The 23,152-nt window shown below is 34.4% G+C and overlaps 2 protein-coding genes across 3 annotated transcripts; one reads left to right on the top strand and one right to left on the bottom strand.

Moving 5' to 3' along the window:
* Nucleotides 1–717: 717 nt before the first annotated feature.
* On the bottom strand, nucleotides 718–4,543 carry LOC103483953 (70 kDa peptidyl-prolyl isomerase-like). The gene is made up of 13 exons (XM_008440830.2): nucleotides 4,108–4,543; nucleotides 3,931–4,017; nucleotides 3,215–3,475; nucleotides 3,049–3,123; nucleotides 2,888–2,968; nucleotides 2,599–2,793; nucleotides 2,416–2,502; nucleotides 2,149–2,324; nucleotides 1,941–2,066; nucleotides 1,703–1,849; nucleotides 1,474–1,601; nucleotides 1,074–1,194; nucleotides 718–979 (listed from the first exon to the last, which is right to left on the bottom strand). The coding sequence occupies exons 1-13, from the start codon at nucleotides 4,295–4,297 to the stop codon at nucleotides 926–928; spliced, it is 1,728 nt and encodes a 575-aa protein (XP_008439052.2). The 5' UTR covers nucleotides 4,298–4,543; the 3' UTR covers nucleotides 718–925.
* A 4,873-nt stretch (nucleotides 4,544–9,416) lies between these two features.
* Nucleotides 9,417–22,495, top strand: LOC103483950 (protein transport protein SEC23). Of its 2 annotated transcripts, XR_001761907.2 has the most exons (13): nucleotides 9,417–10,457; nucleotides 10,561–10,734; nucleotides 12,994–13,155; nucleotides 13,962–14,104; nucleotides 15,762–15,837; nucleotides 15,937–16,109; nucleotides 16,209–16,290; nucleotides 17,297–17,374; nucleotides 19,735–19,896; nucleotides 19,978–20,241; nucleotides 20,469–20,573; nucleotides 21,523–21,757; nucleotides 22,285–22,495. XR_001761907.2 is itself a non-coding variant. In XM_008440822.3 (12 exons), the coding sequence occupies exons 1-12, from the start codon at nucleotides 9,696–9,698 to the stop codon at nucleotides 21,667–21,669; spliced, it is 2,328 nt and encodes a 775-aa protein (XP_008439044.1). In that variant the 5' UTR covers nucleotides 9,417–9,695; the 3' UTR covers nucleotides 21,670–22,276. The 2 variants fall into 2 exon arrangements, 1 of the variants encoding a protein (XP_008439044.1); XM_008440822.3 differs by lacking the exon at nucleotides 22,285–22,495 and having other exon boundaries at nucleotides 21,523–22,276.
* The last annotated feature ends 657 nt before the right edge of the window (nucleotides 22,496–23,152 follow it).

The following is a 23,152-nucleotide window of genomic DNA, read 5'->3' as shown; positions in this document are numbered from 1 at the left end:
CACAAAAGTGATGATTATAAAAATTTTCATTCAATCTTTCATAACTTCAATAAAAGTCAACAAAACAACTTCACCTAACATAACGATACCAAACAACCAAATTTAGAGTTTCTCCCCCAACTCCTTTGTAAACTAAAACTAAATTTGATTGAGAAACTGAACTTTTTGTTTCTCTTTAAATTGCTTCAATTTAATTTCCTACTATATTCTTCAAGTGTACATGATCGAAAATTCAATTCAAGCATATATGTGTATCAACCAAAATTAAGACCCAACAATCAATTCAAGTATATATGTATCTCAACCAAAATTTAGTTAAATTAAGATATAAGAATCAGTCATAAATTTTCAAACAAAATAACAAAGGTCCCTAAATAAACGTACAACCAAGGAAAAGGTTACAGACTTCCCAACATATTCAATAAGCTAACGTGATGTTGCAAAATATTATTTCCTCATATACATTCATGTTCCAATGATTAAAGTAAAATCAAACTTGACTGTGAATTTAACCTAAACTTTTTTTATGTGAATTTAACCTAAACTTATTATATTTAAGTAGAGTAATAAATAACTAAAGAACTCGCTACATCTTGGACCAATAAATGTGTTAGCACTTTGGCATACTTTGGCACTAGAAGCTCGTCAATTTGATGGAAAGTTCCCGAGGGAAAGTTCCAAATCCATGGATAAAAGGAAGCATACTAAAATAAAATAAAAATAAAAGGAGATTTTTATATTATCTTCCCTTGTATGAAAGGAGAATGCAAACAAAGCAATACAAGAACACCCTTCAAAACACCCGACTTATTTTATACAAAGAGTATGCGACAATATACATTCTCCAAAACATGACGACAACATTACATTTCGTTAATGCATAGTTTGATGCTATGACAGCTAAAGTATCAAAATCTATTGGCCATTAAGCTTTGCTATCAATGGTCATTGGTACTCCCTCTTGCTTTCCACCTGAATTCTGCAAATCCCATAATTACAACGTCTTACTTCCAAAGGGTTCATTTCAGAATAAAATAAAATTGAGAAATTAGCTATTTGGTTTTGTAACTTACAGCAGACTTAGCATGTTCCAACTTGTTCATTTTTGCAAAAATGTTACCATAAAACTGTGCATCTCTCTTGTTGTATTCCTTCACTTTCTCTTTCAGTTGCCTGTATTCAATCTTCACATCCCTGCATTAACAAGGTTAATGATGCACACACGTGAGCACTAACATAACTAAAACATGTTCTGCTATGGTTAAACTGTTAAACTTTGACTCAAGATATTTATACTGAGTACATGTTACTCAACCTACGAAACACTAACACTCCAAACCGGGTGAAGTCTGGTCAAATTTGTATTTACTTATTATTAATTTCAAACACCTAAAGACACGTTTGAAAGACTCTTGAAAAAATAATTTGTGTTGGACCCAAATTTAAAGGCAGAATCAATTAAAGACGAGCTACCTGTTATCTGGGTCAATCTCAAGGGCTTTCTTGATATCTTGCTCAGCAAGATCAAGATCAACAAGTTGAATATATGCTTGAGCCCTTCTATATAAAGCTTTCACGTTCCTACTGTCAAGTTCCAACACCTGTTGATTGGGAGAAATTAGCCGTATATATTAGACCACTAACCAAATCCTATAATATCGTTATATCAACATAGTTAAGGTGAAAGTATCGCAAAGCGAACCTTTGTACAAAGCTTCTCTGCTTGTTTGTAGTCTTTGACTTTCAATTTGCAAGCAGCATTGTTGAGGTTGCATGAAATCTTTAGTGCCTTGCTCTGTTGCTTCTCCTCATCACTGAAGGAAGTATCATATTCAATGTAGCGAACAGCCTATCAAACGGTTGGATGATGAACAAAAATGTTAACCAATCTGTTCTTAGAGTTCGTAACAACTTTGAACTTCAGTTGAACTTCAAAATACCTTTTCATATCTTCTTGATGCTCTCTCATATTTTCCAGCTTTGAATAGAACGTTTCCCTCTTCCTTCTTTTTACCTGCTGCTTCTATTTTCTCTTCTGCTTTGTTCAAGTCCCAAGATTCTTTTTCCTGCAAAAAGAAAAGTTGGTATTAGTTTGATGGAACGTTCTCCTGTGAGAAACTTAACAACAAATAGATATTTCAGACATACTTTGACGAATGAAACCAGCTCAACTTCGTAATGTACAATTGAATTTGCAGGAACCACAGCTAGATCTTGTGATGAATCAGAAGATCCAAAAGCATATTGTGGATGGATCGTCACCGATGCAATTTCTCCCTTCTTCATCTTTCTCACAGCCAAATCAAGTCCTTCAACGACTTGTTCTGTTCCACATTCCAAATTAAAGCTCAATTAGTAAAAACATAATGATATAAATCATTCCACGGTCAAAAGACATCACCGACATCAACATACCTTCATCAATTTTAAACTCAAACGGTTTCTCATCATCACCCTTTTTAGTAAAAATCGTCCCATCAGCCAGTTTACCAGTAAGTTTCACTGGCAAGAATAGAAGCTCAATGTAGTTAGCTACCAAGTCAAATTACAATTCGAATAGTTAGTAGTTACCGAACAACTGAAGTACAGTTATATCACCTTGCACCACTGCTCCCTCATTTGGCTGTTCATATCCTTCTCCCTCCTTCTGGGTCTTCTTCAATACCTTCTTATCCTTTGTGATCTCTGTAACAGTTTTCCAAGAATCCAATTGAAGGGTTATTTGAAGTGTACCATTTGGAGGCACAGCACCTTCTTCTCCATCTACAGGCCTACCAGACTCCCCAAATCCATCTATTAAATGATAGAATAATAAGTAAGAATCAACACATCCATGGATTCAACTCATAAAAGAACCCGAGAGAAGAGAATGTGCCACTTCACTCACATTGTGGTCTAACAGTCAACAAAGCTTTCTCCCCCTTTTTCATCGTCTTCACAGCAGTCGCCAAGGCAGGGCAGAAGTACCCTACATAAGCCGAGCAAGAAATTCAGACACCCCTCAAATTTAAGATAACAACAAGATTTCAATTGCAATGAGTAACCTACCCTTTTCAACTGTGAATTCGACCCCATCAGACTTTGAGATCAATGTACCATTTTCAAGACGAGCCTCATAACGAACTGTAAAGATCACACATTTAGTTTGGAAATACTTAAAAAGTTCCATCCATACGAGAAGGCAAAAAAAAGTAAATTGAAATGGATAACCCACCCCAAACTTCGTCTAGATCCTTCGGCTTTTCCCAACCATCTCCTTTAACAAGGATTTTTTTCAAGATTCCTCCATCTTGACAGATGTCTTTGACACTATGCCATGAAAGTAGCTCAACGTCAAATTGAAGAGTTGCATTCGGTGGAATTGTTGGAGGAGAGCCGGACTCTCCATAGGCCAATTCCGGGGGTATCGTGAAAATTGCATTTTCACCCTTTTTCATTGTTCTGATACCTTCATCCCACCCTTTAATCACTTGGCCTGATGGAAATAGATAACATTATATGAGCTAAATGACCACTGAACCAAAAACAAAATGCAAGATCAACTAGAAATGACCACGGACTAAGAATGATCGACAAAATTCCAACAAATATGCCGCTGGATCAATCTTTCGTATCCAAGATATTCATACTCGCAAATTGATAATATAATCCCTAGCAAATTTGAATCCACTTCAAACAAACAAGCTAAAAGACCACTACATAAAGAGAACAAAATGGAAGAACAACCAGAAACGACCATGGACTACGAAAGATCAACAAAAGCCCAATAAATATAGCGCTGGACCAAACTTTGTATTCTAGTTCATCTAACCAGAATGGTTCAAGTAACCAGAATGTAAAACTAATAGTCTAACAGAGGATTGTGTCGCAGAAAGCAAATTGCATGCATTTACAACCATCAGATGAACATCAAATTACAAACGAAATTACCTTCCCCGAGCTTGAACTTGAAAGGCGTTCCTCGGTCACGGCTCGAATCAAATTGAGCGCCATCAATAAGGGTTCCCGTATAATGCACTGCACAGAAACAAAGATTCAGTAACGTTCAACACAGAAATCCCCATATATTCAAAGACCTAAAAATAAAACTAAAAATCATGAGTTTACCTTCAACCTCGTCACCAGTGTCGGGAGTTTCCCATCCTTCACCTTCTTTAACAAGTTTCTTCTTCAACCCATTCTTCCCAATTTCCTTCTCTTCGCCAACCTTCAGAACTGGGCTCTCAGCTTCGTCCTCAGGCAACCCCATTTCCTCATCAACATTGCTTGCAGATGGGAACTCGAAATCGTCCTCCATGGCGGGAAAGAATCAGAAAGAAATGAAGAATGAGAGAGACAGACGAATAGAGTATGCGAAACAAGCAAGAAAAAACAAATAGCGAATTATGTCAATGGCGATCGATTCTCGAAGTGTGGATAAACGGGAAATGGATTTTATAGCGATGGATGAAGATGAGTGTCTAGAGAGTTCTGTCGATCTGGCGAGTTCACGATTGTTCCAGAACCAAAAATCTCTCGTTTTTTATGGTACCGACTTCTTTTCGTTTTTTTTCTTTTTCAAGAATGACCTAATCTAATTTCAAACTTTAAGTTACGAATTAATATTAAATTAATTATATCGGTAATACTTAACTATTAATTAACATTTAATAAAATTCAAATCTCTTCTCTTTTCACGAATAAATTATAAATGGATTCGGTCAATACGGTGTAATTAAATAAATATGGAAAGAAAATGAGAGAGAAAAAAAAAGTACTGTCAATAGCAAAATAAGATACTTTTCGTTCTTTTCCGAGTTTAAAATTTTAAAAGAAACACTTGTGTTTTCTAGATTTGGATAAAAAAAAATTTACAACCAACCCATGGATCAAATCATTTTTATTTAGAGGGACTTAATTGATATTAGCTAGGTTGTAGGGTAATATTGTTTTTTTTTTCTTTCTCATTCTTAATGTTGAATGTCGGGGATTGAGAAGTCGAGTCGGAGACAACGAATATTGGAGATGAGAGGTCGATACAAGGCGTGAAGAGTCCGGGAGATGAGAAGGAGACGATGAATCAGAAAGATGAGGCACGAGAGTCTAAAAAGTGAATTAAATGAAGTAAAGAGAGATTTGAGTCTATGAGCTAATTCTTGTTCCATTTACTAAATTAATAGTTATATCATAATAAATATATACATATATATTCGACTCAAGTCGGAAATATCCTCGTTATCCCTGGTTTGATGATCATATTTGTGTCCCCAAACCCAATCAAATCGAGGATTCCTCGCCAATTTCATAAACACTAACTCCACAAGAATATTTGCTATCGAAATGGCCATTGGCAAGTTGTTTTATATTTGATATTGATAGAAATAATTTTAAATTAAACATACTTGTATATAAAATATTTTTGAAAATGAGTTTGTCAAACAATTTGTTTTACTACGATATTAGTCTATTTTTAGAAAACATTTTCTTTTTAGGCATTCCAAGAATTTGGGTCATTTGTACCCAAATCTTCCTAAACTGTTTATTTTTCTTTTATTTTTATATTTTCTCCTTTAAATTTTTCCAACTTTTGTATATTTATTTAATTGATTAAGAAAAAATAGTAAAAAAAAATAATTTGTATACATTAAAATAACATCAATTAATCGAATCCATCAAACTTAAAATCAATATTATATAAAAAATATTAAAAATTTGTACAAAAAGAAACCTTGAGGTTGTATATTAAGATGTATGAGTCAATGAATTCCTTGTAGAGATGAACTTAACCCTACATTTGTCCAACCCATCTTTTTCTCCTGTGTAACCTTTTTCCTTTAAAATTTCCATGGAAAGAAAAGTTGATATTGGGTGTGAAGATATTTTAGCCATTAGAACCCTTCCCTACTCCTACGTCCTCTTAAATCTTTTTTACTAATTTCTTAAAACAACACAAGGAATGAGAAAAGGGAGACTAGCAAAACAATACCTTATACTAGTCGCAAGCAAACATAACTTTATTAATTACACATTAATAAATTCTCCAATGTCAAATCTATATCCCTATTGAGTAGTAGGTTAAAATATCTTTTATTTTCTATTCCCAACAAAAAAAAAAAAAAGTAACATTAACATATACACAAATTAACAAAGATTTCTTATGAATCACGCATGTGAATTATTTTAATAAGTGTTTTGATAAGATGTGGTTCGATATTTAGATTTTGATCCTCTGGTCCTATTTCGATTGGATGCTTACGCTTGATTTGAGAAAAAAGGAGAGAATTTAGAGTATTGAAAGAAAGATTGTATCTTCGAAGGTGGTCGACTTCAGGAGATGGAGAATCTTTTAGCTCTTTTGGAGAATTCCTAAACCTTCTAGAGTCAAAATTTTCCAACCCAAAAGAACTCCACTATTTGTAGGGTTCCCTAGTGAGCTTTTACTTGACCCTAGTCAACCAGAAGCATGAACTCGATCACATGGATTTTGGTCATATTTATCTTTGAACTTATTTTTTTTGGCCCAATTGGATATTAGGCAGAGTAAATAATATTTAATTGAATAAAGATAATTAATTTGATCTAATTGTGTGACATCATTAGAATTGACCAATTTGTCTTTAGATTTGATGTAATTTGAAATGCAATTATTTTAGTAAACGACGGGTAAATTTTTTATTGGTTCCAAAATTTCTTATTCAACAAATGCCCCATTTTTTTTTAGATTTATGCACAAGTAGGTGAATCTCAGAAAAGATAAATTTAAAGTTCAAATATAAAGTTTTTTTGTGACATATCAAATTAATCAAATTATGAATTTAGTACATGGGTTTGATTTAAAAATTTAAATTTGATGATTTTTTTTTGATAAAATTTGGAACCATTTCTACAATACCTAATTTGTATGCATAAGAATTTTGAATGACCAGTTTTAATTTTGGGATACAATAACCAAATTTAATTTTGACATACCCAAACAAAATTAGATTTATGACTCCAATTTAAATTTAAGATAAAAATGGAGATAAATATAAATTTTAATTCTAATTTGGGGATAAAATTTAAATTTTAAAATATTTAAATATGCTTAATTATCTTAAACAGTGAAATTCGATATTTTATTCCAAAATAAAATAACATAAGATAATTGAATTTTAATTTTATTTAAAAAATTAAAAAATTAAAATATGTTTAAATATTTCCAAAGTGAATTTTATTCCAAAATAATTTTATTTTATTATTTAAAAAAATTTAAAATCATTCCAAATGCTATTAGGAAATGTACTTGTTAGTCTTATAAATATACTCATGCTTATTCTTTTCCTCATAAGGAGAACGTATGAAAGAAAAAACTTATTTTTGTTCTTTTTTTCTATTTTTTTTTTTTTTACTTTCTGTATTTCTTTTGGGGATGATCCGGCATTTGCTGTCTTAGTAGGAGTCAGACATCTTTGTCGTTTGGAGAGGCAACTTCTATTGGCGGACGATCTATCATTTGTCATACGATATCTTCATCGTTTGGAGAGATGGAGGCAAAGTTGTACCATCGACGTCATCTTAGCAAAGGCAGAGCTGCACTATCGACATCCTCTCAAAGCTAGAACATATTATAAATGAGGTAGAGTTTTTTTTTTTTATGAAGTTTTTTTTTCTTTAAAAAGACAAAAATTTTGAATTTAAACATGAGAATGCATATATGAATATGAGAAAGTGTTGATGAAGCCTTCGAGCTTGAATATAAGGATGCATAGATGAAATCTTCAATCTTGTACGTGTAAAAGTAACAGTACAATTCTCAAAGTGGGTGGGACATTGGTGAAGTCTTCAACCTTGCATTTGAATGAGCCTTTATGAAATTTTTGAACTCGAATTTGAAGAATCATAAACAAAGCCTCATAATTTGATTTGGAGAAACTTCTAAACTTTTGTAAATTTAAATTTTAAGAAACATTAACAAAACCCAAATTTTGATTTTGTTTTGAGAGTTCGTAGTTGTGATTTTTTGTTGGAATCGAACAAGTATAGGTTCGAAAGTCCTAAATTGAATCAAACTTTCCTTTTGCTCATATAGCAGCACTTGAAGGATCTTGATTGCAACATGATTCATTTGAACTAGTTCATCAATATCTAGCAACATGATTCTTTTGAGTTACTTCATCAATATCCAGCTCAATCTTATTTTCACGAGCCGATTTTAGAATCGGCTCCTTCAATGCGAAACACTTTTCAATCGGTGACTAATGACCTGATGATACTTGTACTAGTTAGGATCATTTACTTTTCGTGCTTGCTCTAGTCGTTTACTTTATAGCAACCGAATAAGTTGTTTCTCTATCAATTGCTCCAACATCAGAGTCAGGAAATGGATGAATTGGGCGTCATCATGATTTCTTTCAAGGTTTGTTTCTTTTCTTTTACATATAAATATTTCAATGGAGTGTATTGAACAACCATAGTCGTTTATGATACTATTTGTAATTTTATTGTCACCCCTCATTCTTTGAACCAATAAATCTTTTACTCCTGTATTGGCGATACTCAGCTCCATATCATGGCAAACGATTTTATTCCTATAAAATATAGATAAGTTCCGGGGCATACCTTGGATGTAGGCGTACATCTTCACTCGAGATATGTGAGCTTGTCCATCTTCACTCCAAATATATGTAGCTTGTCTTTGCAATCCAAATCAATATACCACTCCTATTAGGTGTATTGTCTAGCCGTCTTGTAGTAAAAAATTTCCAAATCCATAAAAGAAGAGAACTCATATATTTTATAGTTTCTTTTATGGACTTGAGTTTGGTCTGGTCAATCACATGTTTGAAGAATTGAATAATATTTAATTGAATAAAGATAACTAATTTGATTCAATTGTATCCATCATTAAAATTGTTTAATTTATGATATATGTCAATTTTTAGTTAATGTGCAATTTTAGTAAAGGATGTGACAAATTGGTTCCAAAATTTCTTATTTAAATTTTAATATTCTTGCTAAGTAAGTTTCACTATTCTTGCCATTAATCGACAAGTAAGTTTCACTAAAACTTTCGATGATGGAGAGACTAGAATGTACTTAGTATTATACAAAGTGCATAGGTAGGGAATCAAGAGTGGAACGAAAAAGAGATCATGAAACATCAAAACAGTGGAAAATAAGGGCAAGTTAAAAATGGTGGAAAAATGAATTTGATATTACAACTTGGATTCAAAAAGCTCAATTCAAACATAGGTTTAAAATTACAAATTCAATCCATTCCCTTCTTTCAAACAAATAGAGTCGTAAACGATCAAACTAATTAACTCTCTAAAATGATAATTGATGTTTCGAGACAAGGATGGTTGTGTTTGCAAAAGTGGTAGGTTAGGGAAATTTGTAGTCACAAATGTGCAAAAAGAAATAAAAGGAAGTTTCTAATAAATGCTTGCGTTTAAGCTTATTTGGCGCATTTCACAAAGTTAGACCAAAGGTGACTTTGCCCACCAAATCTCTCTCAATCTCAACCCCTCTTCTCCAATTTCCCTCTTTCTCTTCTTCTTCAACCTGCGGTGACCCCTTCTCTGCAATTTCTCAGGGGTCGCCTCAATTCCCTTTTTTCTCTCGTTTTTCTCTCTTTCCAATCTCACTTTCCAATACCCAATTTCTCCACTAGCGGGAAAACCCCACTTCCCATTCCAAAAAATCAACAATTTTCCAATTCTGTTTCTCAATTCACAATGTCAGAAATGGCGAACGCAGATCCCGAAGGAATCGATGGAGTTCGTATGTCATGGAATGTTTGGCCACGTACCAAGGTTGAAGCCAGCAAGTGCGTTGTTCCACTCGCTGCGTCGATCGCTCCGATCCGTCATCACCCTGAGATCCCTACTCTTCCATATGCGCCTCTCCGTTGCAAATCCTGCTCCGCCGTTCTTAACCCGTTTTCTCGTGTCGACTTCACCGCTAAGATTTGGATCTGTCCTTTCTGTTATCAGCGGTGTCATTTTCCTCCTCATTATGCCATGATCTCTGAGACCCATCTGCCTGGCGAGCTTTATCCTCAGTATACCACTGTTCAATATGCTCTTCCTCAATCCACTCATCCTAATCCTGCTCTGGATTCTTCCCAACAGGCGAATCCCTCCCCGGTTTTCCTTTTTCTGCTTGATACTTGCATGATCGAGGAAGAATTGGGGTTTGTGAAATCGGAGCTTAAGAGGGCGATCGGGTTGTTGCCTGATAATGCGCTTGTTGGATTTGTATCGTTTGGGACTCAGGTTCAGGTTCATGAATTGGGATTCTCTGATATGTCTAAGGTGTATGTGTTTCGGGGTACGAAGGAGGTTTCTAAGGATCAGGTTTTGGAACAATTGGGTCTTGGGGTTGGAGCGCGGAGAGTTGCTGGAGCTTATCAAAAGGGGGTCCAGAATGGATTCCCTAATTCGGGTGTTACACGTTTTTTGTTGCCTGCTTCTGAATGCGAGTATACTCTCAATTCGGTAGGTTTCATTTGGTGTTTCGTTTCTGTTCATTTTTTGGTTGTTAAATATCACATTGGATAGAGCAATTTTTGAAGTCGGTTATATTTTTTATGAATTCTAGTTGTTGGATGAACTTCAAACGGATCAATGGCCTGTTTCTCCTGGTAATCGGTCATCTCGGTGCACTGGAGTGGCATTAAGTGTTGCAGCAAGTTTGCTTGGAGCTTGTTTGCCTGGAACTGGTGCTCGAATTATTGCTTTGGTTGGGGGACCATGCACAGAAGGGCCTGGCACGGTAACTAAGAAAAAAGAAGAAGAGAATTTCTTTTCCTCGCCTTTGTTCTTCTGAATTATAAATTATGATTTGTGCTAGAATTCTAGATCACATTTATGCTAAGAATAATTTTTGTAAGTTACTTGATTTTTTGTATGTTAGAAGTTTGTACAGAGGTTTAGAATTACGTGGTGGCGGTTCATTTTGGTTTGTTTATTAACTTTTCATTGCACTTGATTTTGAACTTGCCATTTCTTTTGATAGCATTCTATGTGTCATTTTGGTCATTTTACGACGTTGACTTGTGTTTTCTTCCTCAAATTCTTATCTGCATTGGTTCAAGCCAATTTATTAGTACGGATTACAGAATAACATATAGGCCTTTTTCGGCCAATATTTTTAGTGCCAAATCAAGTGGGTGGGGGAGAATACCCTTTGTTCTGTATTTTCGCACATTTATCATTTATACTCTTCCAAAAATTGTATGATCTCGGATATTCTGGTTGGGTCGGATTACTTTGTCCTTTTCTTTTGGCTTCCGTAGTAATTTGACCAATAGGGAAAGGACGGAGGTGGCATCTCTTCTTTCCTTGCTTGAGGGGTGTTGTTTCAGAAGGGGAGAAGGGATGTTCGTGTTTGGAACCCTAATCCTAGTTGGGGTTCTACTTGTTAATCTTTGTTTAATATGTTGTTGGATCCGACCCTTGTATGGGGTCGGTTTTTGATGTGGTCTAGAGGACTAAGGTTCTTAAGAAGGTGAGGTTCTTTATTTGACAAGTTTTGCTTGGTTAGGTTAACACCGTTGATAGGCTTGTTAGGAGGAGAACTTTGCTTGTTGGGCCTTCTGTGGCTTGATTTGTTGGAAGATCTTATCATCTCTTTTGTGATTGCCGGTATGCTCGTGCTGTGTGGAGCTCTTTCCTCTGAGAGTTCGGTATTAGCTTTGTAGGGATGCGAAGTGTCAAAGTGATGATTGAGGAGTTTCTCCTCCATCCGTGCTTTAGTGATAAGGGTTTTTTTTTATGGCTTGCTGGGGTGTGCCTGGTTTTGTGGGATATTTGGGGTTGAGAGGAACGATAGTGTGTTCCGGGGTAGGGAGAGGGTACATATTGAGATTTGGTCTTTGGTTAGATTTCACGTGTCTCTTTGGGCTTCGATTTCGAAGAGCTTTTGTAATCCTTCCATAGGAAACATTTTACTTAGTTGGTCCCCTTCTTTTAATAGGGTTGCTTTGTTGGGCTGGTTTTTTTTTTTTTTTTTGTATGCCTTTGGATTCATTCATTTTTTTTCAATGAAAGGTGTCGTTTGTTGGGCCTTGGAATCCGTTGGAATCAATTGTTTGTATGCCCTTGAAATCAATTGTTTGTATGCCCTTGGAATCAATTGTTTGATAATTCTATGGGATGGTGGTTATTTTCTCTCTCTATTGGAACCATTCCTTCATTTTGCTTTGGTCGGTATGTATCAATACTTTTTTTTTTGGATAAGAAACAGGTGTATCAATACATTTATGTAGTGTAAGAAAATATATGCAAGGAAGTTTGGAAGTTGGATCCAGATGTTCCATACACTAAAAATTGTGGTCACGTGCATTGACTACAACAATGCAATTCAAAGCCTCTTTTGCATAACTCAACGAAGTTGGCTTACAGAAGGTGTGGATTTAGGTGCGAGAGCTTATGGAAACTGCACCAGAAGTGCCAGATATCATCACTGCGTCTATTTTATCTTTTGTTTTTACTTCCTCTTTTTAGATATATTCTCACTCATTCTTAAGGCATAGGTTAGCATCGGCTAATTTGACTATGATACAGCTTTTCTTTTTCTTTTTCTTTTTCTTTTTAATATCCAACTTAGTTTCTCCTTCTTTTTCTTTCCCCTCCCTTTTCTTTCTTGGTGTTTGTAATAAGTTGTCACTTTCACTAGGATTTGGCCATATACTTAGATAACTGCTGTAAAATTTTGTAACAATATTTGACATATTTGACTGGTACACGTAATTACTTGTGTTGTCATAATTTATTATATCACTTTACCCCGATTGCTTCTATAATCAATTGTGGTGTATCAGCAACCCAAGTATTCAAAAGATATGATTGCATCTAATTACGTGAGTGAGGAAGGGAACTACTCTCTTTCACATGGACTTCGTTCTAGATGCAATATTCACTGGCACAATTGTGTAGTTAGAATTGAAAATTGAAATATGGTCAATATTGTTGTTATTCCTTTCATACTTATAATTGCTGATGCTTGGTTTATTGGATTGAACATTTACAGATTGTGTCTAAAGATCTATCAGATCCAGTGCGTTCTCATAAAGACCTTGATAAGGATGCAGCTCCTTACTTTAAAAAAGCAGTAAAATTCTATGAAAGTCTTGCAAAACAACTGGTTGGCCAAGGCCATGTCTTGGATCTTTTTGCATCAGCACTTGATCAGGTTGGTATATAATATACATCAAATGGAATCTGTCTTCTTTTAATATAAATTCAGCAATTTGCAACAAAAGTAACATTAGGTTGGTTTCTTATAATTCTATCAAGAAAATCTTTGTATTAAACAACATGAGAATTAGAATCCTAACTTGTTTCTTACCTAGAGCTGTAGATTTAGGTTGAGTTGACTCTAGTGTTTTTTCTTGATGAAAGTTTGTCTTTCATAAAATTATAAAAAAAAAGTTTTCGTAGTTGTCATGATTTTCATGTAGCATATTTAAGTTACAATGATTCAGGCAAGGAGGCCTAACTTAAGGAATTTTGATATTCTGTTTATTTGCTCAAAACTTCCAACACAATGATATCCTGATATATGGACATCCGGATCTTCAACACTGATTGCTGATGAGTTCATTAGTTTCTTATTTTGTTTACCCTAGTTCATCTTACGAAGTATTTGTGTCTACTGTTCCATAAGGTAAAAGCACTTGAAGCTAAATAGAATCAATCCATATAAGATTTGAACATCAAGATTCAATTCTTTTTTAATGGTATGAAGTAAAACTGGTGTCGCATAACAATTATTTGATTTGAATAGAGATTTAAATAGACAAGATTTTAATATGCTGGGCTAAGTTTCTATGATAGCGATGCAATCACTTTGTATTTAAATAGACAAGATTTTAATATGTTGGGCTAAGTTTCTATGATAGCGATGCAATCACTTTGTTGTAATAATATTACATTTATGTTAACTTTTAGTAGCTGTCAATGATCATGCTTCATTCATTGGAATTTTTAAACATATAGGTTGGTGTTGCGGAAATGAAAGTGGCAGTAGAAAAAACTGGTGGCCTTGTTGTTCTAGCAGAAAGTTTCGGACATTCTGTATTTAAGGACTCTTTCAAGCGTGTGTTTGAGGAAGGAGAGCACTCTCTTGGTCTTTGCTTTAAGTGAGTGCATAATTATAAATATATTGTGGGGTTTCTTCCATTCCACATAGCCCATGTTTTAGTTTTTGCATGTTATCTTAGGTCATAAATGTTAGATTTATGCCTTGTTCCATTCCACATAGCCCATGTTTTTGTCATTGCCAACAACCTTGACTCGACCTGTTGGTAATGTCGAAAGAGGCAAGGCATAAATCTAACATTTTTGTTCATAGGAACAATCCATCCACTACACATGCACGCCTACTTTTAATAACAAGAGCAATGGTTAATTACCAAAAAAAAAAAGAAAAAAAGAAAAAAAGAAAAGAAAGAAAAGAAAAAAAAATCAAAAGCTGAAAGGAAGTATTAAATAAAGAGTTCAATTATGGGTTTTTATGGTTGACTAAAATTGCGTGTTATTGTCATTCTAATTTCATATTTCAACACCCCATAAAGTGCCATTGCACTTTCTTTATTTTCAATTGGATGAAGATTTGCAATCCTTATGTTTATTTTTTTAGTAATCTAGCTTGCGTAGCTAGAGCTCCTGCTTTCTTTGAGTTGTAAGTTGGATGTTTGGATATAATTTTAGAATCTTGGTGAAAAATATGGATGAGCAAAAAGAAAAAAAGGAACATTGAGTTAACACTAACCCAGTAGGAATAATGTATAAAACCCACAAATTATATTGTCTATTCAAAGTGGGCTATTGCACAAATTATTTGGTATGATCTAAATTTGTATGACAATGCAAATAATATGTACTCATGTAAGGTGAGTGGACCGATGGGACCAAAGGCACTTCCAAAAACCCAGGGGAAGTCATCTCGACTGAGTTTCCTTTGGTATGGGACGATGAGTGGTTGGGAGATAGATCTCCCTATGTGAAGGTCAAGTTCTTTGTGTGGTAGGTTTTGTATGAAAAAGTTTAACACCTTGATCAAAACTTAGCTAGAGAGTCATTTAGGCTGCATTGTTGTATTTCTTGCAGGGAGGTGACTGATATCCTCTGGGGTTAGTGACTTTGCTTGGGATTTTTGGTATGGTTTCTTTGAGGTGTTTGTCTTTAGCTTCCTATAGGTTGAATGGAATTGATTGAGGAACTTTTCATAATTGGCTAGTGAGAAAGACCGTGTGGCAAGCTAGGGTTTGTGCATTGGGGTCTGTAGGGCGAGAGAAATGATAAATCTTTATGGGGAGTGAGAGTTCCTCCTGCCATGTTTGGTCCCTTGTTAGATTTTGTATTTCTCCTTGGGCCTTGGTTTTCATGCTTTTCTGTAATTATTTGTTAGGCCTCATTTTACTTGACTAGAGCCCTTTCTTGTGGTTGACTCCCTTCTTGTGGGCTTCTCTTTTTTGTATACCCATTTATCCTTTAATTTTGTCTTTATGGAAGTCCCATTTTTCATAACAAAAGACTAAAGAGTACATTCTTGCAAGAGCAGTGAAGGAATGATGGATATTGATAAGATGGGAGAATATATAAAAAAGAAATTTAGTCGTATGAATTGTTTGTTTGGCTGTTGCTTCTGGTGTGTCTCCATCTGCTGGATCTACTTTGGACAACTATAATTAACGTTTGGAAACATGTATCTAATTCTTGTACTATATTTTTTCCACCTCCATTAGCCTAGAGGATATCATTTCATGTCACGTGATACCTACCTTTACATTTCAGTGGCACCCTTGAGATCAATTGTTCAAAGGACATCAAGATTCAGGGCATAATTGGACCTTGCACATCTTTGGAGAAGGTTGTATTCTTGCACTGTTTTTGGCTTTTGCTTCTTGATATTAAATTTTCTATTTGCTCATCGCTGCCTGGAATGATTGCTTGTTGTGCATATATTCAGAAAGGTCCTGCTGTTGCTGACACTGTTATTGGGGAGGGCAATACTACTATGTGGAAAATGTGTGGCCTTGACAAAAGCACTTGTTTGACAGTGTTTTTTGATCTTTCATCAAGCGATAGGTCAAGTGCTCCAGGAACTGCAAATCCACAGTTGTATTTGCAGTTTCTTACTAGGTAAGCTATCAATTGCGATGATTTACTAGTATCTGGTATTGCTACTTATGTCGTTGTATTGTGTAAAATAGTTGCACCTATTTATTATCATGATTGCAGTTATCAAGATCCTGAAGGTCAGTCAATGCTTCGGGTTACCACTGTCACTAGAAGATGGATTGACACAGCTGTTAGCTCGGAGGTTTCTTATTTTACACTGTTCGAAAATTTTCTGCTCATAAATGTTACTCTATTTCAGTATTTCTACAATTCTGATAGCTAGTGTTTCCAATGGGATAATCAACTAAAATTTCATTGGAGAAAAGTTAACCAAAGAATAGTTAATGTTTACTACTATGTTTAATTGTTTCTTGCAAGAATCAGAGGTGAGAGAGCGCTTTTCATTCTCATATTTGAAGTTTGGATCTCACTTCTTGCTTTTCTGCTTGTCATGCTAAACTTCATGAGGGAGTTCCATTGTGTACATGTCTGAAGAAACCTCAACCCAAGTTACTAGGAAAAAATAGTTTGTGGGAATTACTTGTGGGAACAGGATTATCTATTTCATTTTCAATTTTGGCTTTGTATGATTCAATTACATCAAAGTGATCTGTAATTGGAAGATTGGATTTCACGAAATTTTGCTCCGAAGATAAGTAATGAAGTTTGTATTTTGTAATTTATGCATAGTCAGGTCTAGGTTAGGTAATAGGTGGACTTTTAGAATGCTACTCTTTTTTATTCTTAGACCCTAAGGCCTTATTATTATATACTTTGAATGCACTAATTCCATTAGTTCATTGATAAATATTAGTGGAAATGTTTTTTTTCATTGACCTTTTTAAGAGTAGAGTCATCGTGGTTTGTTTGGTTTTACTTCTAACATTCAATTAATTGGCATTTTGCACGTACAAATGAACACCATCATTTCTATTCATGGAAAATACTCATCAGTCAGCGTGGGTTCAAAAAGAATATGCGGAAGTGGTTGTATATTGGTTTGATGTGCCCTTGTTTATAATGTGTAATTGCTAACCTATCTAGTGCATTATGCGCACACACACACACACACTTAACTTTCTTTATTTGTCTCTTTCTCTCTCCATGAACAATGAGAAGCCAATACAAACAGATGAATTCTCTGTTTGGTTCTCTTTCTCTATCTCGATGTTGGGTCAAAAGCTAAATATTTGAGGTATTGATTTCAGGAATTGGTGCAAGGGTTTGATCAAGAGGCTGCTGCAGTTGTTGTGGCAAGATTAACTTCATTGAAAATGGAGATGGAGGTATTTTCAAATTCTATATTTCATTTATTTAGTTGAACCTTCATGAAACAATCTTTTTTCTCCTTTTCGAGAGCCACCCCAGCCTAAATTTGTTAAATCTATGTCTAGCCTGTTCCAAAGAAAATGATAGTGAATTTAACTGTGGAGTATGAGGGGGTATTGAACTCGAGAAGTTTGCATTTGTCATTTCAGAACTTGTGATCCTTGCATGGATTCAGGTGCTAGTTATGAATGGGAGGAACTGAAAATTTGTCTCAGCCCACGAAATTACTTTTCTTTTTGTTATGCGCGTGTGTGAGAGGATTATTTACTTCAGTGAAATAAATGTCTCTTCGGGGACATCCGATACTACAGTGAAATAGATTATAAGGACACACTCAGTCCCGTGGGCCTTTACTTGCTAATTCCTTTTTAAGAAAGTTGCTACTGCCATCCTCTCCTAAAGAGACGACCAGGTATTTGTTTTTGAGGTGAAAGTCTTCCTATGGACTACTCTTCTTGGATGTTTGAGTGCAAATTTATTTATTATTTATTATTATTTTCTTTGGTAAGGAAATGAACTTTTTTTTTAGAAAAAAAAAACAAACACTAGAGGAAAGGAAGGAGCCTAAGGACAAAATATTTAAAAGGGCTCCAATCCATCAAACCAAGAAGCAAAATCTTTATCTTGGAATTCTGCACCTGTCATCAGGGGTGATTAAGAGCAATATTTGGGAAAGATTATCCTTAAAACACCCTTTCCCTAGTTGCTTTGTTGTTTGAGTTTAATTGGACCTAAAGTTTATTCTTTTCTTGTTCCTTTCCAAGATAGTTGTCCCAAGCTTCTAGACCTTTTCAGCATTCTGTTCCTTTCCAAGATAGTTATCCCAAGCTTCTAGACCTTTTCAGCATTCTTTGGGTTATGCTAGACGCCTTAGTTACATAGAGGGCTTGAACACTTCACTTTGTTAGTCCATTTTAAAAGGACAGCTGGAATGACCCAACTTAAGGCCGCCAATTTCTTTGCTATTTTGTGGAGTATTTTGCTGTGGAGGAGCAATTGAAGTTTTAGGAATGGCCTTGTGGCCATGTTCCACTGATATTCAGCCCATTGTCACTCTGGTTCATTAAATAACAACGAAAAAGCAATGAATTTTTGGAAGGGTTAAGGAAACAGGTTGGGCGAGAAAGTTTGGGAGATGGCTAGGTTTAGTCTCTTTGTTGGTGTTAGTTACACTATTCATTTTTTAATTATGGTTTTGTTATTCTTTTGGATAGGAGTCCATTTTTGTAGTTGGGGTTGTACTTTCTGCATTGTATACTTTCACTTTCTTAATAAAGCTTGGTTTCCTATAAAAAAATATAACCCAGGAGTGGTATTTTGTGAGACTTAGAGGTTTGGTCAGAGGAAAATGGAAAAGGGATTTCAAGAAGAATTCAAGGGGCCGTATAACCTTCGGGAAAATATTTCTTCTGTATCCTGACCTCTCTGGAACTTGCTCAAGACATCCTTTAGTTAATAATGTTAACTCAAAACTGAATAATATCTTTGTAAACTTACATCTCTTTTTTGTTAATGAAATTTATTTCTTTTAGAAAGGTACTGAAGATAAAATTTTATGTTACAAGAGAAATGGACAAACCGTTGTCAGGAATTACTATCAACTATCATTTGCAAAACGACACTGCAAGTTTTGTTACATCCGCCTAGGATGTTAATTTTCTTTTTTTGTTTGTCATTTATTTATAATATTATTATTTTTTATATAAGCAGGAACTTCATATCAATAAGCAAATTGTTTAGTCAAGAGGATGAGGTTGGGTCACAAACAAGAAATTGAAAGAAATAGTCTTACTAGATTAAATATCATAGCATGATAGCCAAATTTATGGAGTTCTGGGATGTGTACTTTGTTATGGGATCTTTGGTGTGAGAGAAACAATAGTTTGTTTAAGGGTCTAGAGAGAGACCCCCCGAGGCTTGGTCTTTGGTGAGGTTACATTCTTCTCTTTGGGCTTTGACTTTGAAGATTTTTTGTAATTACTCTTCAGGCTGCATCTTACTTAGTTGGTCCCTTTTCTTTAATGAGTTTCTGTGGGCTTGGTTTTTATGTGTGCCCATGTATTCTTTTGTTCTCTCACATAGTCGAATTCAAATAATTTCATGTATTATAGCCTTAATAACTGTCAATTTTGAGTATCTTCTAAATTTCAAGTGTTCAAATGTCTCTTCTGATAGCACTCAGCTATAAGTTCTTCAAGATGTGGATGAAATTGCATCCTGCTAACTAGGTTTTGTTGCTTGCTGATTTAATGGTCATTTGTTCTATTTGTATCTCCAAATTTATAAGTTTAGTAATGTTAAACTTTACTCTTATCAGGAGGGGTTCGATGCTATTCGGTGGTTGGACCGATCCTTGATTCGCCTCTGTTCTAAGTTTGGTGATTACCGGAAAGATGATCCATCTTCCTTCACTTTAAATCCTTGCTTTTCTTTGTATCCTCAGTTCATGTTTAACTTGAGGCGTTCACAATTTGTACAGGTATTTACATCTATAGGATCTCATGCTTGAAGTTAGTCATGTCAATATGATTTACATCCTTGTGATCGATCCTATGTGCAGGTTTTTAACAACAGTCCAGATGAAACTGCCTATTTTAGGATGTTGTTAAATAGGGAAAACATCACAAATGCTGCTGTGATGATTCAGCCATCACTAATATCGTACTCATTCAATTCACTCCCTGCACCGGCATTGTTAGATGTTGCTTCCATTGCAGCTGATCGCATTCTCCTTCTAGATTCTTATTTCAGTGTTGTCATATTTCATGGAATGACAATAGCACAGTGGCGAAATATGGGATACCAAAATCAACCAGAACACCAAGTTTGTGCTTGCTTGAATTCCTGCTGTTGAAAGTTGAAGTTTAATGAATTAATTTTTTCAATGAAGCTTAATTTTATAATTAGCTATTTTAGGAACTTCTGCCATTTATGGCTATATTACTTGCTGACGTTTTTTCTAAGTCAATAAATTAAAAAAATGATAATTGTATTTCCTCAACTTCTGTCATTTGTTAGTTCCATTTAATCAATCTAACTATCTTTCCGCAGGCATTTGCACAGTTATTGAGTGCTCCTCATGATGATGCCCAAATTATTATTCATGAGCGTTTTCCAGTTCCTCGTTTGGTTGTCTGCGATCAGCATGGTTCCCAGGTTAATTTTCTTTTTCTCTTAATCTGCAGCTTTGGCCTGTATTCACAGCACATATTGCTACGCAAAAAAACCTGAATGCTATAAAAATTATTTTGTGCTTGTGATGTATAGGATTCTAGTCCAGTTTGCTAGTAGTATCATACATCTGGTTGTATGTTGTCTCTTTTTAATACCCTATGCAGTCCTCTCTCAAAATGCACTTACAACATGACTACTTAATTTTAGATGCTTAGCTTGAATGTTTTTCTACAGTTCTTACACATATATGCTTTGAAGTTTCCTACAGGAAAGTTCAAGGCCTTTTTGGTTTCTTTTGTTTGATTGCTTTTATTTTATTTTATTTCATTTTACAATAAACTTGTTTAGTTTTACCGTCTCATTTTTTATGGAGAAATTTTCACAGAGAAAAAATGCCGAACCTTTTACAGGAATAGCAAAAAAAAAAAAAAGAAAAGAAAACACTGATGGACTTCTATCAGTTTCTATCCTTCTATCAGCATCTATTAATAATACTTCTATCTATTTCTATCATTGATAGACACTAATCGACTTTTATCTTCCATCTATCAACAATAGATAATAGACTTCTATCAGGATGTAGAAAATTTTACTATAACTTGTAAACAGTTTGATCCATTTTCCTATATTTAAAAAACCTCCTTTAACCAAAACTTGCCGATAGTTTCTCATATAGTGTTTTTTAATTATACAAACTGGCTATAGATACTTGTGACGCATCAAACATAAGGAAAGAAATTTGTGGGTACAAATCCTGATTTCTAGTCTGCAATGGGTTTTTCATCTGTTCTTAAAGAACTGCTGGTAGATGTTTGGTTTTTATTTGATAAATGCATATGATTGTGAATATGAATGAACGATATCCTTACCTATCATTCATCTGAAGCTAAATGTTCACATCTTTGTTTTATTACCTCGTTTTTCTGAGCAGGCTAGATTCTTATTGGCAAAGTTGAATCCATCAGCAACATACAACAATGCTCAAGAAATAGCAGCCGGGTCAGATATCATATTTACAGACGACGTTAGCCTTCAAGTATTCTTTGAGCATCTTCAGAGGTTGGCTGTGCAATCTTGAGAATAGATGTCTATCTTGAGGCTTATAGGGAAAATCTGATCGTTCTTGCTGTGGGAAAATTCACTGAAGGTTATGTATATCTGGTCTGGTGCGTTATTGACTTCTTTTCTGGTCTTTCCATCATTTTCCAAGTTGAGAAGCCAATATTTCCCACATTCTCTCATTTGAAGAATATATTGAGAACACTGGTGAAAAAAAATTCTTTGTTTTGGGGGGGGGACATTCTGGGTCGACATTGCTGCTTAATAAAAAGTCACAAAGGTCGTTTGAGCCTCAAGTTAGTTAATATGATTGATGAGGGAAGAGGCAAAAAGGAGGGGAGGTTTATTGGGAATGTAATTTAGAGGAATCCTTCAACAGCTTAGACATTTGTGAAAGTCAATTCTGTTAGGAGTTTTGGTTCTTCAATTTGTTATTTTGTATTGAGGTTATTAGACCACAAGTATTTTTGATGATTCTCCAAGTAAATTATAAGGAAGGGAGCTTAGTCAAATTTGTGTTTGTGTTTTCAAAGTCAAGTCTTGAAATTTGCAATTTTTATTTAAAAGACTCAAATCTGTTGATTATTCAATTCAATTTAGAGGTGCTATGAACTTTCTTTTTCTTTTTTCTCAGGTCTTTGGAAGATTTCTTCACTCTTATTATGAGTGGTTTTGAACCTATTCTCTCTCCCTTCCCCCATCTACTTTCCAACTTTTTTGTGAAATATTTTTACCACCCATTCAACAGATCTAACGATGACCTGTTATTTTAAGTATTTTGTGGTTTGGATGAAGGGATATTTTGAATTTAATTCAGGTTTTCTTATAGCAAACTAGTTCATGGATCACTTTGATTTGATTATGTTCATTCAGTAGGGCTTCAAGCTTTTCCTTAAAGTTTCATACATCAATGAATAGATTTTTATCCTATATTTGTACACATTTTAGTTTATCTTGCTATTTTTGAGAGAGAAAAAAAGACCATTCTTCTTTAAACTTTTAAAATGCATGATAAACATCTAAAAGCAAATATTACACCAAAATGTTTTGATATTTATCTTTTTTTTTTTTAAAGAAAAAAAAAGGCTTGTATTCATGCCAAAAATTCACTTTTAATAGAATGCTTCAAAGAACAAATGGTTTTGAACATATTTTTAATGGTTAGCTTAGCGTAGTTCTATTATCTACTTATTGAAAAAGAAGAAAACACTTGACATAAGTACAGTAATCTTTTGGGATATCTTTTTCTTCTAAAAATTGGCTCTAAATAGCCCAACGCTAATTTTCAATAGTATTTGAGAAAAACTATCATGTAATTGGAGAGATGAGAAATTGCTTTGATCTATTTAATGAAGCCTTTTGAAATGAAGTTGATACAATTATTCTTTTAAAAGTTTCAATTCCCTAAATATAGAGGATAAATTGTTAGTTCTTTGATTTAAAAATAATTAGCATATAGGTTTTACATTTATAATTTAGAATTTCAAATGAGGAGACTTCTT

Source organism: Cucumis melo, chromosome 6, assembly GCF_025177605.1.
Source record: "Cucumis melo cultivar AY chromosome 6, USDA_Cmelo_AY_1.0, whole genome shotgun sequence".
Taxonomy (NCBI): Eukaryota; Viridiplantae; Streptophyta; class Magnoliopsida; order Cucurbitales; family Cucurbitaceae; genus Cucumis; species Cucumis melo.
Note: the sequence above shows the minus strand (reverse complement) of the source record. Positions and strands in the feature narration are given on the sequence as shown.